The sequence below is a fragment of the Ovis aries genome, chromosome 13, assembly GCF_016772045.2.
Source record: "Ovis aries strain OAR_USU_Benz2616 breed Rambouillet chromosome 13, ARS-UI_Ramb_v3.0, whole genome shotgun sequence".
Lineage (NCBI taxonomy): Eukaryota > Metazoa > Chordata > Mammalia > Artiodactyla > Bovidae > Ovis > Ovis aries.
In genome coordinates, this window is record NC_056066.1 from 66,133,354 (window position 1) to 66,149,010 (window position 15,657).

Here is a 15,657-nt window from a genome sequence, read left to right on the forward strand (position 1 = left end):
CCTCACCCTTTCTCATATGACTTGGTTCCCAGACCTTGGTGCGCCTCATCATTGGAACTGTGTATAAAACTTTGAATAGTGTGGAGTGTATTTATTTAACAATCATTTCCCCCCAAGGTTCAAGCACTGTCTTCCTGTTGGCCCTGACAATCATAGCCAGTGCCCAGGCTTTGACGCCCACTCACTACCTCACCAAGCATGATGTCGAGAGACTGAAAGCCTCGCTGGACCGCCCTTTCACAAGTTTGGAGTCTGCTTTCTACTCCATCGTGGGACTCAGCAGCCTTGGTGCCCAGGTGCCAGATGTAAAGGTGAGATCACTTTCGCCTCGGTGGCCTCATTCCTTCACTGTCTTCCTTTTGTGTACTTCAAACCTAACTCTTGCTTATTTGAGAATACCCAAGGCTAAGCCAATATCATAAATATTTATATCAGTCTGACAGATCCTCTTTTTTTTCCCCTGAATGACTAATGTATGTTAGTACCATGCTGGTTGTTTTAGTAAAGTATAAAGAAGACCAAGTCATAAATCCTTTAGGAACTTTCTGTAGCTTTTATTGAAACTTTTACAGTGAGGTGGGCTTTCCTGGTAGCTCAGATGGTAAAGAATTTGCCAGCATGCTAGAGATCGCAGTTTGATCTCTGGGTGGGAAAGATCCCCTGGAGAAAGGAATGGCAACCCACTCCAGTGTTCTTACCTGGAGAATCCCGTGGGCAGAGGAGTCTCATGGGCAACAGTCTATGGGGTGGCAAAGAGTCGGACATGACTGAGTGACTTCTGTTTCATTTCACTTCACTTACAGTGAGGCTATACTTGTTAAGTGCCCCGTGTGTGTGGGTAATAAATATTAAAGGAGTTCAAGATGGGGAGCATCCACTTTTATTGAACACTGACAGTTACAGCATCAGGCAATTGTGATATATTATTTGGGTCTTTGATTAGAAAAAATGCGTCATGACTGAAACCTTTCCTGGATTTAGTAAAAGTCTTAAATTGTGAATTTACATTTTATTCATTACAGCAACATGGACAGCCTAGGGTAGGGAATTAGGGCCCGGTTCCTCACATAAGCCTTGTGTGTCAGTTTCCTATAGTTGTGTAACAAATTACTGTGAACTTAGGGATTTAAAACAACACCCATTTATGAATGGATAGTTCTATAGGCCAGAAGTCCAGACAGGCTTGGCGGGGTTCTCTGCTTAGTGTCTCATAGGTCCCTTTGAAGGTGTTGGCCAGGCTTGGCTCTTAACCATAGGCTCTTCAGGTTGTTGGCAGAATCCAGTTTCTTGTAGTCGTAGGTCTGAGGTCCCCATTTTCTCGCTGTCAAGCCAAGGGCTGCTGTCCACTCCTCATGGCCACCTCCTTTCTTCTCATCTTGCCCTGTGCCCACTTAGGTCAGTCATGGCATGTTGAGTCCTTCTTGCTCTCCAAATCTCTCTGACCTCCTCTTCTGCTACCAGTTGGAAAAAACTCTGCAATTAAAAGGCTTACCTTTTAGATCAGGCCTTCCTGGAAAATCTCTAAATTTTAAGGTCTGCTGTTGTGGGGCTTTAATTACACCTAAAAAATCCCTTCATAACAATTCTTAGGTTAGTGTTTAACTATATAATCAGTGGATGGAAATCTGATGATGACATCTTTAGAATGCTGCCTTTCTTATACTAGCATGGAAATGGTCCCACATTTAAATGGTTTATGACTAAAGTTTATTTTTCACTTGTACTATAATATGGCCATCAACAGTCAGCTGAGGCTTTGCTTTATATTCTTCAGGCTAAGATTTAGCCTGATGGAGTAGTCTCTTTCTGGACTGATGTAGAGATGAAAGTGTGACTTTTACAACTTCTCTTCAGAAGAGATACTTGCCACTTCTTTTTTCTTTCTCATTTCTTTGCCTAAAGCAAGTTCAGTAGCCATGCCTGGGTTCAACAGATTAAGGCAATGTAATCTTCAGAGGACAGTGCATTTTAGGGAGCGGTAACGTGTCCAGGTAGCTGCTCACTCCCTTTGCTAAGGCCTGTCTTGGTATCCTCCCGGACTCTCACATGCTTTGCATCTTTACCAGTCTCCCTCCGCCCCCAACTTATAATTATGGAACAAGCCAGGTCAGTTGTCCTGGAGAATTTTCCCCATTCTGCCTTTGATTGATTATATCCTCATGTTGTTTTTGAACATATTTTCTTACCTCTTGGATTCTTATAAACGGATAATTCTTGAGGCTTATTTTATATTCAGGGTCAGTTTGTAGGCAGCGCTGTGTACCTCCTATTAGTGGATGCATAATACCTGATTGTTTCATTTTTAGTTATGATAAAGTTAGATTCAGGTGTTGTCACACTAGTTTATCTCTTGTACACAGTATATAGCAGGGATTTGTTTTTCAATCTGTTCTGACAATCTCAGTCTCTTAGTTGGGGATTTAGTTCATTTATATTTTTTGTAACTATGGATTTAAGTCTACCATTTTGTTATTTTCTATTTGTCTATCCATCCTTTCCTCTTCCTTTCCTTTCTTAGTTTGAATCTTTTTAAAAAATAGTTTATCTCTTTTATTGACTTTATGCTTACTTAGTTTTTTAGCAGTTGATCTAGAGATTGTAATATACATCTTTTTTTAAAAAAACGTAGTATTTAATTGGCTGTGCTGGGTTTTGGTTGCTGCTTGTGGGCTTTCTGTAGTTGTGGTGTGTAGGGGCTACTCTAGCCGTGGTGGGCAGGCTTCTCATTGCGGAGGCTTCTCTTGCTGGGGAGCACAGGCTTTAGGGAGCACGGGTCTCAGTAGCTGCAGCTCATGGGTTCTAAGTTTAGTATTTGTGGCCTGGGCTTAGTTGTCCTGTGGTATATGGAATCTTCTGGACCAGGGATTGAACCCATGTCCCCTGCATTGGCAGGTGGATTTTCAACCACTGGACCACCAGGGAAGTCCCTGTTAATATGCATCTTAACTTATCACAGTGTATTTTGAATTATTTTGCCACATCATGAATAAGGAAAGGACCTTATAACAAAATATTTCTCTTCAAACTCCCATCATTTGTACTACTGTCATACTCTTTACTTTTTTTCAAGGATCACAGCCTTGTGTTGTCTGGTGTCTCAACATCTCATTTTGTTCAGTTTTATAGTTATATGTGGCAGTTTAATATTTTAATTCCGTCCTGGTCAGAATAGGTAGTCCCAGTTGATGTCTTGCAGTCCCTTGCAATTGTTATTTTTTTTGATGCTCAGAATGTTCCATTTTTGCCAGTGGGCCAGAATATTTCTGTATGTGTGTGTTTTTGTGAACTAGTAGTCTTTGAGAATTTCTGATGTCCTCAGTTTATCCTTCCTGGCTGGGACTAGAATCAGTAATTGCTACTATCTATTGAATATCTGATATACACCAGATACACTGGACATGTTATCTTGAGTGTTCTTAATTCTCAGTTCAGTTCAGTCGCTCAGTGGTGTCCAACTCTTTGTGACCCCATGGACTGCAGCATGCCAGGCCTCCCTGTCCATCACCAACTCCCAGAGTTTACTCAAACTCATGTCCATCAAGTCGGTGATGCCATCCTACCATCTCATCCTCTGTCGTCCCTTTCTCCTCCCACCTTCAACCTTTCCTAGCGTCAGGGTCTTTTCAGATGAGTCAGTTCTTCCCATCAGGTGGCCAGAGTATTGGAGTTTCACCTTTAGCATCAGTCCTTCCAATGAATATTCAGGACTGATTTCCTTTAGGATGAACTGGTTGGATCTCCTTGCAGTCCAAGGGACTCTCAAGAGTCTTCTCCAACATCACACACAGTTCAAAAGCATCAATTCTTCGGCGCTCAGCTTTCTTTATAGTCCAACTCTCACAGCCATACATGATTACTGGAAAAACCATAGCTTTGACTAGACAGACCTTTGTTGGCAAAGTAATGTCTCTGCTTTTTAATATGCTGTCTAGGTTGGTCATAACTTTTCTTACATGGAGCAAGTGTCTTTTAATTTCTTGGCTGCAGTCACCATCTGCCGTGATTTTGGAGCCCAAAAAAGTAATGTCTGTCACTTTACACTGTTTCCCCATCTATTTCCCATGAAGTGATGGGACCAGATGCCGTTATCTTAGTTTTCTGAATGTTGAGCTTTAAGCCAACTTTTTCACTCTCCTCTTTCACTTTCATCAAGAGGCTCTTTAGTTCTTCTTTACTTTCTGCCTAAGAGTGGTGTCATCTGCATATCTGAGGTTATTGATATTTCTCCTGGCAATCTTGATTCCAGCTTGTGCTTCCTCCAGCCCAGCGTTTCTCATGATGCATTCTGCATAGAAGTTAAATAAGCAGGGTGACAGTATACAGCCTTGACGTACTCCTTTTCCTATTTGGAACCAGTCTGTTGTCCCGTGTCTAGTTCTAACTGTTGCTTCCTGACCTGCATACAGAGTTCTCAAGAGGCAGGTCAGGTGGTCTGTATTCCCATCTCTTTAAGAATTTTCCACAGTTCTTAATTCCACATGGTCAGAAATATTTTCCTGTAATAGAGGAGAAAACACAAGTTGAGAAAGGTTAAGAAAATTGCCCTGTGTCTGCTAACCATCATCTGAATAGTAGCCCCTAGGGTCAAATCTAGCTTGAAGTCTGTTTTTGTAAATAAAAGTTTACTGAAACACAACTAGACCCTTCATTTATATATTGCTTATGGCTACTTTTGTACTTTAACAGTAAAGTTGAGTAATTATTAAAGGGAATTATCTGGCCCCAAAAGCCTATTTATTCTCTGACCCTTTGTAGAAAATTTGCTAATCCCTGCTGTATGAGAGCTGCACTTATTCAGAAATTCAGATATCTTCCTGATAGCTATTATTTGTTCCTGCCCGGTATTTCTGTGGGTGACTGTTGAAACCAACTTTCCTCATGTTGTTATAAACCCTCAAGGTCCAGGTACCGCTTGATAAAATTAGTTTTGCCCAAAAGAAAGTGCACAAGTAGCAGAGTTGTTAGCCCAAGCTTTTGATCTTGGCTCCATCTCGGTAAAGTGGAAGTTATGATGCCTTTCTCCTGGGATCACTGAAAAGATAATGTGAAATCATGTTATGGCTAATAGGTAACAAGGCCCTTTGATTGTTAACTATTGTTATAATTAATATTTTAAAATGTTTGCTTTTATAATTGTTTTTTTTTTATAATTTATTCATGAGAGTTCAGACGGGGCTGGTGTAGGTACTGTATGGACAGCCCATGGTGTCTGTAAAGGGCCTGGGAAGAGAGAACAGTTGGGAGGCATAGGGTGGAGCAGTCTTGACCAGCAGAGGTTTTGTATCATCAGGTATAGGAGAGAAAATGGGATTATTAGGTTAATTTTACATTTTGGCAGATTTGAATGCAGATGAGTGGTTTCTACTGATGGATTTCAAACATTTGTGGGACCATAGGATTCAGTCCAGGGAGTGGGGTGGTCTTACTCTAACTTGAATGATACCTTTTTTAAAAAAAAGACTTATTTCGGTATTTTTGGGCTGTGCTGGGTCTTTGTTGCTGCATGCGGGCTTTCTCTAGCTGTGGTGTGCAGGCTTCTCATTGTGGTGGCTTCTCTGGCTGTGGAGCACAGGCTGTAGGCAAGTGGGCTTCAGTAGTTGTAGTTCACGGACTCTGGAGCGCAGGCTCAGTAATTGTGGTGCATGGGCCCAGTTGCCCTGCTGCCTGTAGGATCCTTCCTCCCACACCAGGGATTGAGCCCAGCAAGTCCCCTGCGTTGACAGGCAGATTCCTGTGATTTGGAGCTGCATATGGATTTAGATCGAACGCTTGCCCCTGCGGGTGTTCTCTGCTGCTGTCATAAGTTCAAGTGGGTGTTGGCCCAGGCTGAAGGTATAGGCTAAAGCCATCCAGACAGCTGCAGTGCACTGTGATTCGGGGGTAACTGTGTGATTCAGGTCAGTCTCTTAGTTGTGTCCAACTCTTTGGGATCCCATGGACTACAGCACACCAGGATTCCCTGTCCATCACCAACTGCTGGAGTCTACCCAAACTCATGTCCATTGAGTCGGTGATGCCATCCAACCATCTCATCCTCTGTCGTCCCCTTCTCATTCTGCCCTCTTATCTTTCCCAGCATCAGGGTCTTTTCAAATGAGTCAGCTGTTCGCATCAGGTGGCCAAAGTATTGGAATTTCAGCTTTAGCATTAGTCCTTCCAGTGAATAATTCAGGACTGATTTCCTTTAGGATTGAGTGGTTTGATCTCCTTGCAGTCCAAGGGACTCTCGAGAGTCTTCTCCAGCACCACAGCTAATTGTGTGATTGGTGGTGGTGGTAGTTTAGTCGCTAAGTTGTGTCTAACTCTTGGGACCCCATGGACTGTAGCCTGCCAGGCTTCTCTGTCCATGGGCTTCTCCAGGCAAGAATACTGGAGTGGGTTGCCATTTCCTTCTCCAAATTGTACGTTTAGCTGTGGCTAAACGTACCAATTCAGTGGTTGGCTTCAAGATCTTGGCTTCACAACCACACCACTGAGGGACCTGTGCTGCTTACCGAACCTTTCAGAATCTTTGTTTTCTCATCTGTAACATGGAAATAGAGTGCGCAGCTCACAGGTGATGGGTGTAGGGTGGTTAGTATGGTGATGGCAGGTAATACGTGTGTAATCAGTATTAGGTCTTAAAAGTACTATTATGTAATAGTGGTAGTTCATGTACATTGACGTTTTATTTTTTTAATCAAACTGCCAACCGCATTGCTTAATGCCTACTGAACAGAAGTTGTTCCACAAATATTTGTTGAATGAATGAATTGTAAACTTCAGCGTAATAGAAATGAAAGCTCTCTAAATGTTCCTCTTAATCAGAAAATAAATGGCTTAATCACATACTTCATTCTTCTAATCACTTATGAAACATGCTGTGATGAGGGTGTGATGTGTACATTGTAAGCCATGGAAGGAAGGGAATTGTATGGATGTTTAGGAGCTAGTGGATTTCCTTATTAGAGATACACATTAAATAAACCAATTGAGAAAGGGTCTCTGTTACTGTAGTGGGATGTGTCCTGCTTGCTCAGCTGTTGTTGCTTTCAGTGAGTAGGGAGAACTCCCTCAGTTCTGTTAGATCCACTGAGTTGGTTGCTCTCATAGATAGATCATTAGGGGAGATTTCGGTTATTTTGTCATAACAGATTCAGCCGGAAAACCGAGAGGAATAGGGTTAAGTCAGTATGAGAGGAGAGCGAAGCTCTGGGAACAGTCGAGTGTGGAGCTAGAGTTGATTTTTGGTGTTAGTGAGGAATGAGCGTCTTTCATTTCTGTGTCAAGCACTGGGTCTGTAGGGCTTGCCAGGTGACTCCACGGTAAAGAGTCTGCCTGCCAGTGCAGGAGATGTGGGTTCGATCCCTGAGTTGGGAAGATCCGCTGGAGGAAGAAATGGCAACCCACTCCAGTATTCTTGCCTCCATATTCACGAATTTTCCCCAAGAGGGGCCTGGCAGGCTATGGTTCACGGGGTCGAAAGGAATGGAACATGATTGCGCATGCATGACCCTCCTACAAAGGCGTGTCTGTGGTTTCCTGTCTTTAGACACGTAAGAATTGGAGGCAAACAATGTGGACTTGGGAGAAGTCTGGGGCCAGCTTCCTTCCTGCAGGCTCAAGATCAACCATCCCACATAGGAAAGAAAGCAAAAACAGCTGCTGACATTTTGAGCTTTGAAATCCCAGACTGCTGGTAGATCTGTCTCTGCAAAGCAAGTATAGTAGGCATGATGCTGGTTTTACACAGGAACAGGTCCTTTTTGTAGTCCCTAGAAAGACTGTATAGCTCAGACTGAAGCCAGGCTGCCTGGGTCTGAATTCCAGTTACTCCGTTAAGAGCTGAGTGACCTTATGCCCCAGTTTTCTTATCTGTAAAATTCAGGTAATAGGAGGACCTAATGCATAGATCGGATAAGGCAATGGCACCCCACTCCAGTATTCTTGACTGGAAAATCCCACGGACGGAGGAGCCTGGAAGGTTGCAGTCCATGGGGTCGCTGAGGGTCGGACATGACTGAGCGACTTCACTTTACTTTTCACTTTCATGCATTGGAGAAGGAAATGGCAACCCACTCCAGTGTTCTTGCCTGGAGAATCCCAGGGACGGGGGAGCCTGGTGGGCTGCAATCTATGGGGTCTCACAGAGTTGGACATGACTGAAGTGACTTAGCAGCAATGCATAGATGCTCTTATTAAAGGAGAAACGCTTATACAGAGCTTGTCAACACTGCTTGCCACATTTTAAGTGCTCAAAAAGTGGTAACAATGACCGTCATCATTTGGGCCTTTGGATGTTGTTCTGTTGTTAAAGCACCAGATGGCGACAAAGCCCACATCAATTACCCGCATTCTGCTGAAAGGATTTCTTGAATAGATTGTTTTCTTCTTCAAATCCTTTTTAGATGTGTTGAAACTGACTTAGCTTTGGAGACATCTGAGTGAAGACATTGCCATTTATTAGCTTTGTAACCTTCATGAGGTTACTTACCAGTGCTGAACCTCAGTTTCTTATTCTGTTCAATGGGGATGATAATATCTGCCATAGGGTGCTCATGTTCATTAAGAAGAAGAGCATCATAAGCACCCTGCACAGGTTACAGCCAGAGCAGGTGGTCGGTGGAGTGACCACCTTTCCTTTCCTTACTTCCAGGTTCAGAAGGACTGTGTGTGTGTATGCTTAGTTGCTTAGTCGTGTCCAGCTCTTTGTGACCCGATGCACTGTAGCCCACCAGGCTCCTCTGTCCATGGGATTCTCTAAGCAAGAATACTGGAGTGGGTAGCCATTCCCTTCTCCAGGTGGGGGTCTTCACAACCCAGGAATCAAACCCAGGTCTTCTGCTTTGCAAGCAGATTTTTTACCATCTGAGCCACCAGGGAAGCCCTAGAGTTGCTCTTTTTATGAAGTTAGCATTTGGGAGTAAGACAGCTTCCTGAGAAAAATACGTTTAAAAAATGAAATATTGTGTAACTGGTTCTTTAAGCCATCATAGATTGCTCAGAATTTTATTCGTCATTCAAAAAACATACATTCAAAAAACATACACATGATGACCCAGTCATCATGTGTATCACTACTTACTGTTGATTTTCCCTCTGTTTAGGAAGCGTGCACCTTCATTAAATCAAACCTTGATCCCAGCAATGTGGATTCCCTGTTCTACGCTGCCCAGTCCAGCCAGGCCCTCTCAGGGTGTGAGGTGAGTTCAGCTTCTTCATGTTTGTGTTTACTTTAAACTGTCAGGTCCTTTTTTAAAGAGAGGTGGTCACGTGAGACTTTTTTTTTTTAAGCAAGGAGACTATTGGAATTCCATTCTTTTTTTTTTTTTTTTTTTTAAGAAATGGACTTGGTTTATGTTTCTCAAGTTTTCACTTTTCATGAATTTTTAAGTAACTTCTTCCTCGAGTTGCCTCTCTTCTGGGAAGTCTTGCTTTTTTTTCTTACAGTCTCCCTTTAACATTTCAAAATGTTTAAAGTGAAAGATGAATACCCCCACACCAGATTTCTAGAAATCCATTTTTTTTTGCTCATAGGAGAACCCCATCAGTAGGCTAGTGACTTGCCAGAACATTTTCAAAAGTGTTGTGCTGAGGTTTCCCAGATATTTAATTCTGGCTTCTGAAACGTTGAGGAGAGTGGTTGAGGACCAAGTGGGTGATGTGGCTGTGGCAATTGCTCTGCCTGCCGCAGGCTGCCCTCACCTGTTCTAAACTCTGCGTCTGCCCGTCCTTTCTTAGATCTCTGTTTCAAACGAGACCAAAGACCTGCTGCTGGCAGCTGTGAGCGAAGACTCCTCGGTGGCCCAGATCTACCACGCAGTGGCAGCCCTGAGTGGCTTTGGCCTCCCCTTGGCTTCCCAGGAAGTGCTTGGTGCCCTTACCGCCCGCCTCAGCAAGGAGGAGACCGTGCTAGCGTAAGTCTGCATCTCGAGCGCTTCTCAGGTGCTTCCCCGAGAGGCTTCGTCCACTGCTCCCACAGGTGTCGTCCGGGCACCTGCCGTGCTCCAGGCGCTCTGTTGGCACTGCAGACATCGTATCATACAAAGGTGCGTGTCCTCGTGCAGCTCCCCAAGACATGGTCTCCCATAGCTGCTCCGGCCAGGGCAAGTACTGGGTCAGAACATAAGCGTGCTGCTACAGAGAGACACGAGTGCGTTTGAGGTTAGGGGCTGAAGCAAGGGTATGAGTGACCAAGGGAGAGGGAGGCCAGGGAGCCATGTGCATCTTGTGCTGAGGCTTGGCCAGGCCACGGTGTGATGATGGAGACTGCCTTGGAGGAGGGCTCATGGGGTCCCTTAGAGCTGTGGGTGACAGCACCCAGCAGGGGAGTAGGGGCTCAGAGGGGAGAGTATCCTAGGGATCCAACCTTGCTCGTCTACAAAAGGCTCAGGTGAAGGGGAAGCACCCACTAGGAAGGAACACTGAGCACCTTTCCTGTGTGTTATGCGTTTATTATACATGTATTGTAACTGACTTCAGGTTGTTTACTAAGCTTAAAAGTTGCACATGGTTTTTTTCCCCCTTTGCTCCTTAAACTCCTCATTAAACACAGTATACGTATATTTCATTTTTTACGTGTCCCCCGTTTAATTGCAACCCTGAGAAGAATTGGAGTACCTGGACTCCTGTTTATCGTCAGCAAGATGTTAGTGACACAGTGCCCTGCTGCAGAATAGTTGAGTTGTCTCCCAGTGTTTGGTTTGGATTTTTTGTTTTTGCTCAGAATTGGAATGCTTCTAACCTTGGAGCTTTGTGAAGAGCAGGTTCACCGTCAGTTGCCTTTCTCTTTGTCACTCTCATCCCACTCATCTTCACGTGGTCAGTAGTCAGTGACTTGGGGGCTGGGACTTTTCCTAGGAGTAGCATTTTGTGCACACTCTGCCCAGGGCTTGGCCCTTGCGGTCCTCTGGTTTCAGGTCACAGGACTTACCACCGCTCTGTCTCCTGTCGTGAATCCGTTTGTCGGTGCCTCACTCAGATGCCACCTTCTACAGAAAAGTCTTTCCATTGCCCTCTGAGGAACAGAGGAAATCTTCCTCCTCTAAACTCCAAACAGAAAGAAGTACAAAGTACATCCATCTTGGGGTCTGTTAGACTTGAGTTTGAATACTAGCTCTGTTTCTTGCTGTGTGACTTTGGGCAAGTTACTAACCTCTCTGAGCCTCATCTGTAAATGAGATCGGTAGTCCTTACATCATAGAACAAATATCAAGGTTCAGTAAGATGATTCTTGTGAAGAGCTTAGTGCAGTGCCTGGTCTTAGTGGGCAAGGGCCACATGGAGTTTGTGCTCGCTCGAGCATTTCCTTCTCAGGGCCCTTTCTTAGGGAGCTGGTTACTTCCTTGATTATATTGTAATTTTTTCTGGATTAGATTGTAAGCTTTATTTGTAGTGCTCAGAGAGCCTGGTACATGGTAGGTGCCCAAGAAATAATTAAGTTCAAAACTATATTTTTATATTTCCGTTCTCTCCTCTTGTAAAAAACTTCAGGTAGGAAGACCACACGCTTAGAATGCGAGAGAAATGTTCAAGTCCAGCCTCTTATACTTATTGTCTTTGTGACCATGAGCAGGCTGTTTAACCTCCCTAAACCTCAGTGTTTTCATATGTTAAACAGGAAGAATGATCTCTGTCTCAGAAGGTTATTGTGAAGATCAAACTGGCAGAATGCCTTGTATAATATTACTACTCAATTGGCCTGTTTTAGGAAATCCTATATAAATTAAGACTTTTCTAAATGGGCCTTCTACATTTAATTGAACTTATTCTAGGAAATGAATGTTCATAAACTTGTCTAGAACAGGAAAAGAACATTTGTAAGCTTGAGTGAACAATCTAAAAAGATGCCGTTGTGGTCTCTCATAAGCCAGTGTCTTTGAATCATCAACAGTATATTAGTGAGACAGGATCTGCTTTCTTAGTGTTTGTATACAGTGCTCCAGAGGGAGAGAAGTTGCTGACTGAGGAATAAATGAAGCCAATGATAAAAGCTAAGTGGATTAATTTCATTCTGAAAACTTCTGAGGTTGTTACCAGCGTGACGCTTTCTTGTTCCGAAGAAGAGAAAAATGATACCTTAATTGAAAAGTTCTTTCTAGGCTCTCCTAGCAATCTCTTCTGGGCTCAGCTTTTATTGTGGGCAGATGTGGGATTTCTGTCTTGTTTGGAAATTCAGGTTTCCTTTTCTCAAGTGCATTCTAACAAGTGTCTCCGTGAATTCTGACTCCTGTTTTCCAGCTTGCCACCTTAATGGAATTTTTTTTCCATGGAGGGAATCTAAATTGTTATGACCACAACGAAAGCAGACAAATTCTCTCTCTCAGTTCAGTTCAGTTCAGTCGCTCAGTCGTGTCTGACTCTTTGTGACCCCATGAACTCTGCAGCTCGCCAGGCCTCCCTGTCCATCACCAACTCCTGGAGTTCACCCAAACTCACGTCCATCGAGTCGGTGATGCCATCCAGCCATCTCATCCTCTGTCGTCCCCTTCTCCTCCTGCTCCCAATCCCTCCCAGCATCAGAATCTTTTCCAATGAGTCATCTCTTCGCGTGAAGTGGCCAAAGTACTGGAGTTTCAGCTTCAGCATCATTCCTTCCGGAAAACACCCAGGACCAATCTCCTTACATCCTCCAAAATACTGACTTGATAAATGGTGTTTTTACACAAAGGCCTGGTCATCTCTTGAGAATTAGAGAACCTTTCTGGGGTTGAGCAGCATCAGCTTAACCACCAGGGGTCCTCAGCTCTCTCCATTCTACTTCTAAAAGCACCATTTCCATTCCAAGTTATCCGCATTAAGAGAATAGAACCTAATAAAATATCTTACATGGACATACTTACCTGTTGTTTGTTGTTCGGTCACTGAGTTGTGCCCATCTCTTTGTGACCCCAGCATGCCAGGCTTCCCTGTCCATCACCAACTCCTGGAGTTTGCTCAAACTCATGTCCATCAAGTCAGTGGTGCAATCAAAACATCTCTTCCTCTGTCACCCCCTTCTCCTCCTGCCCTGAATCTTTCCAAGCATCAGAGTCTTTTCCAGTGAATTGGCTCTTCATATCAGGTAGCTAAAGTGTTGGAGCTTCAGCTTCAGCATCAGGCCTTCCAGTGAATATTCAGGGTTGATTTCCTTTAGGATTTACTGGTTTGATTTCCTTGCATTCCCGTGGACTCTGAAGAGTCTTCTCCAGCACCACAGTTTGAAAGCATTAATTCTTTGGCACTCAGCTGTCACATCCATACAATAGTTTTCCAATAGTTACTGGAAAAACCGAAGGTTTGACTATGCAAACCTTTGTCGGACATACATACTACACACATACTACATTGCACCTTAAGAATGAAGTGCTGATTGTGCTACAGAGTAGACAAGCCTTGAAAACATTATGCTAATGAAAGAAGCTAAACACAAAAGGTCACATTTGTATGACTCCATTCATATGAAATATCCAGAATAGGTAAATCCATAGAGACAGGACACAGACTGCCAGGGCCAGGGGGCAGGGGGAGAGAGGGGATGGGAAATGGAATGAGACTGTTTAATGGATATGGGGTTTTATTAATATTTTGGACTGATGGGAATGCTTTAAGATTATATAGAGGTGGTGATTACACAACATTGTGAAACATACTAAATGCCTCCGAATTGTTCACTTTCAAATGGCTAATTTCACATGAATTTCACTTCAGTGAATTAAAATGTGTGTATACATATACAACCAGGGATAAGGGTTAACAGTTACAGCACTGTATGACCTAGTAAAACATAAATGTGCATCGGTTGAAGATTAAGTGAGTAAACTATGGTTCATCTAAGCAATATAATACTTTGTCATTGTTAATAAGGATGAAATACATTTATATGTACTCATGGAAAAGTTTGTACATTCTATTAAATTAAAGATAAATTGGGGAGCAGTTATCTTTTAGGGGTAGGCATTACAAGAATTTTAACTTTCTTAAATAACCTAAAGAAATGTAACTTTCTTTAGTAATCTATGTGAATTTTTGACAAATATGTACTTTTATAGTCAGAAATAAATGGTAATAGAAATAGAAAAGAAAAAAAAAAAAAAGAATAGACTCTGGTTTGAGAACCAGATCTTTTATTCCTTTCATCTTATTTAATGCCTCAAAGACGAGCAGCTTTCGGGTCTCCTAGCAGGACGGCGACAGCATGAGTGTCAGCTATGTGTTTACCAAATGCTTCCTGTTTCGGTTGCATTCATCTGGTTTCAGAAAAGTTGCTCCAGATTCTACCAGCAACCTACGTATATACATTCCACAGAGTTTCTTTGGTCTTGGAGCAAGAAAAGTAGAAAGTTAACAGGTAGCTAGCCTCTGCCTGGCACAGTACCTCATATGACATGGGGATGCCTAATATACCTTGGTTGAATTGACTCCCATTCTCTCTCAGAGTGTATCTCTTCTAGAGCTAATGAGGTCTTAGTCTAGCATTCTCAGTGCAATGCCATTAGGAACCAAGCGGAGGTTCAGAAGGGGGTTCACAGGTGCTCCATCTCTTCTCTCTGCTTTCAGTCCTTTTGTGGATCCTGTTGCCCAGATTGCCTTCTCTCTAGCTGTAGTGAACTTTGTGATAGTGATGGTCTATTTTTTTGGCTGTACTACATGGCTTATGGGATTTAGTTCCCCAACCAGTGATTGAACCTGGGATCCCAGCAATGAGAGCGTTGAGTCCTAATCACTAGACCATCAGGGAACTTCTTGTAATGTAAAGTTCTTTGTTGCCTCTTTCCCATATAGATTGTAAACCAGCTCCTTCAGCCCCGAGACTGTCTTACGTTTCTAAAGAACAAGAGCAGGATATTTTTGCAGATATCCTGATACGGGAAGGGGTGCATAGGGACTTGCCATTCATTGGGGTTCTACTCTTTATTTCCAGAACAGTCCAGGCTCTGCAGACGGCCTCCTACCTGTCCCAGCAGGCTGACCTGAGAAGCATCGTGGAGGAGATTGAGGTACAAGTTAATTTTGCCAAGGGAATCTCCCAGTTCCTGTCTTTGAAACCCATTAGAAGGGTCTTGCAGATAAACATGAATCATTTGTTACAGCCAATTACCTTTCTTTTCATATCCATGGCACACTTCTGTTCTTTGTATCAGAGCAATATTTCATAGGGAATATTGGTTAGGCAAGTATAGTTACACCATCAATGAGACAACAAACTACTTCATCCTATTTTTGTAGATATGATCTCATAGTCCACAGATTTTAGAACATAACAAACCTGAAATTTGATTTTTTTTTTTTTTTTACTTACTACTTTGTTATCTCGGACAAATTATTAATGCCTGAGCCTTAATTTCCCTACATGGTGGTAGTTAGGAACAAGTGGAGTTCTAAAATGCCTAGTACAGAATTGACACTCAGCAAGTGGTCGCTGTGGTTTTTGCTCTTCTTCCATCCTTTGCCCAGGCCCTCCTGCTGCTCAGAGCCTGTTCTCATGGACCGCATAGCCAGTGATGACAGGCAGTCTGACAGTGTTGTCACTGGGTTGCCCCACAGGCACGTTGGCTGGCTCATCATGTTCCACAGGAGAACAGTATGTCTCTCCATCCTTTAGAGCATTGATTAAGGAGAAGAAAGGCTTAGCTCTAGAGGTTGTACCCAAACGGATGGCCTTTGAATCCATCCATGTCACAATGCTTCCTGGCTACA

The 15,657-nt window shown here is 43.2% G+C and overlaps 1 protein-coding gene and 1 non-coding gene across 5 annotated transcripts in view; both read left to right on the forward strand.

Moving 5' to 3' along the window:
- The window catches only part of RPN2 (ribophorin II), a 50,130-nt gene that overhangs the window by 3,859 nt on the left and 30,614 nt on the right, over positions 1 to 15,657 (forward strand). For all 4 annotated transcript variants that reach the window (XM_042230364.1, XM_042230365.1, XM_027977177.2 and 1 more), the window contains exons 2-5: positions 118 to 311; positions 9,087 to 9,182; positions 9,721 to 9,896; positions 14,882 to 14,957. In XM_042230364.1, coding sequence (XP_042086298.1) covers positions 118 to 311; positions 9,087 to 9,182; positions 9,721 to 9,896; positions 14,882 to 14,957 — 542 coding nt within the window. The remainder of the gene's footprint in view (positions 1 to 117; positions 312 to 9,086; positions 9,183 to 9,720; positions 9,897 to 14,881; positions 14,958 to 15,657) is intronic.
- Positions 7,493 to 7,623, forward strand: LOC114117655 (small nucleolar RNA SNORA38). Its single transcript, XR_003591320.1, has one exon. It is a non-coding gene; the product is annotated as a small nucleolar RNA SNORA38 (small nucleolar RNA).